General features: G+C 34.4%; 1 protein-coding gene across 2 annotated transcripts in view; it reads left to right on the top strand.

The window, feature by feature from the left end:
* LOC106878523 (tetraspanin-36) overlaps positions 1-1,799 on the top strand; it is a 43,453-nt gene that overhangs the window by 22,738 nt on the left and 18,916 nt on the right. Inside the window, exon 1 of one of the 2 annotated variants that reach the window (XM_014927756.2) lies at positions 820-977. The exons of the other annotated variant lie outside the window; for it this stretch is intronic. Coding sequence (XP_014783242.1) covers positions 909-977 — 69 coding nt within the window. The 5' untranslated portion in view covers positions 820-908. Of the gene's footprint in view, positions 1-819; positions 978-1,799 lie in introns of those variants that run through there. 2 annotated transcript variants of the gene reach the window in all.

A 1,799-nucleotide genomic window follows, 5' to 3' on the forward strand; every position in this document is an offset into this window, starting at 1 on the left:
TGAAAGGCAAAGTTGATTGACCTCAGTGAGATTTGAACTCAGAACGGTCAATATATTGTCCGGCATGCTAATGATTCTGCCAGCTCACCGTCTTGCAACAGTTAAATATCATAGAAATGAAATCAAATAAACTCATCAAAATAAGTCTTGGTAAATTTTATTGATTTACATTTGTTAAAACTGTTCAAATGATATATCTTTGTTTGTTTTTTTCCATTATTTTTTTTCTACTTCCTGTTTGGTTTCTCTGTTTATAAATTCAGTATTGATCCATCCTTGTCTTCAAGTTTTGGCAGATTTTTAGATTTTACATATTTCACCAAATTTATTATCAGCATCTTCCATCTCTGACTGAATATTAAATCATTTATCAAAGTTTAATAATAAATAACTGAATAAACAAATGTTGCTGTTTATCAGGTCAGTCCTGATACTACATTCAAAGGCATTTTAGCCACACCCATCCCATGGTATCCAGATACCTTCTCAAAGGAAGAAATTGGATAGTGTAGTTTGGGATATAGTGTAAGACATTGTTTGTAGCTGTTATTTCTAGCAGGTTGTGTGACTATTTTGAAGCTTCCTTTGTGGATAGTAAACAAGGGTTGTTTATATACCATGCTTGTGTGTGTCTGTGTGTCCATATATGTGCGTTGGATATTCTGCAAGTAAGCTGTATATGTGTACATCTAATGCAGTACTACCCTTCTGCAGTGCTACGTATTTTCTGCCTCTTGTCCAGATCTCATTGAATCAATACACTGTTGATTCTGCTACGCTATTGTCAGTCGACTTACTACGACGAACCAGTCAAACTGTCCAATGTTAGTTGTTCTCAAGCTATTCTTGATGTTGTTGCTGGCTAGCTGTGTGCTGGTGTTCGATGTTTACGGGGATCATTCAACAACATGACCCCGTGTCACACTCTGAAGCCTGGGCTTGGCACCTTCTTGTGCGAACATGTTCTCGAAGAGATGGTAATTTCGTACGATATCCTCTGCTTTGCAAAAAAAAAAAAACAACCACCTCCACCACCACCACTAGTAACATTACACCAACATCACTGCAATCACTAACCACCAAAGGGACCTTATGTGGTCACTCAACTTGCTTGAAATAGCAGCCAAATCTCCTTGAAATCTCATCCTATTGTTTTCAATAAGGAACAAGATATAAGAGAAGATGGATTTTCATGATTGGAAAGGTTTCTGATTATTGGTCATCTTGATCAGGTTTAAGTTGGGAGCTAAACCACAACATTACTGTCACCACCATCGGTACAATCCTTGACAAATTGTCCCCCCCCCAAAAAAAAACAACAAAAAATATACAATAACTCCCAAGTTTGCCTTCTTGCCATTCCTTTGTATATTAATGTCAACTGTAACTGGATAGGTTTCTGATATTGTACATTGAATATTTCTAAACTTCCATAGTTATTGCAGATTTCTGTTATATTTGGTTCACTCACATGTTTAAACCCCCTTGTCTTTGTATTGTCACAAACAGGCCCTTAGCAATCCTGTACAATTCTTCCCATCTGGCTGCTCTGTAAAATCATAACAGCTACTGCTATATGATATATATCATACATAATATACATATATATATATATATATATATATATATATATTATTTTGTATGTATATTCTTGCATGTATATAAATTACACACATACATTTTGGTTAAATCAAACTCTCTGTATATATTTAGTTTTTTTCTTAGCATCTATTCACGTCACTGCTATAAATAAATATTTTTTTGCTTCTTTACCAAATTCTAAATATAAATTTTTTTTT

The sequence above is a fragment of the Octopus bimaculoides genome, chromosome 15, assembly GCF_001194135.2.
Source record: "Octopus bimaculoides isolate UCB-OBI-ISO-001 chromosome 15, ASM119413v2, whole genome shotgun sequence".
In the NCBI taxonomy this organism is placed as follows: Eukaryota; Metazoa; Mollusca; class Cephalopoda; order Octopoda; family Octopodidae; genus Octopus; species Octopus bimaculoides.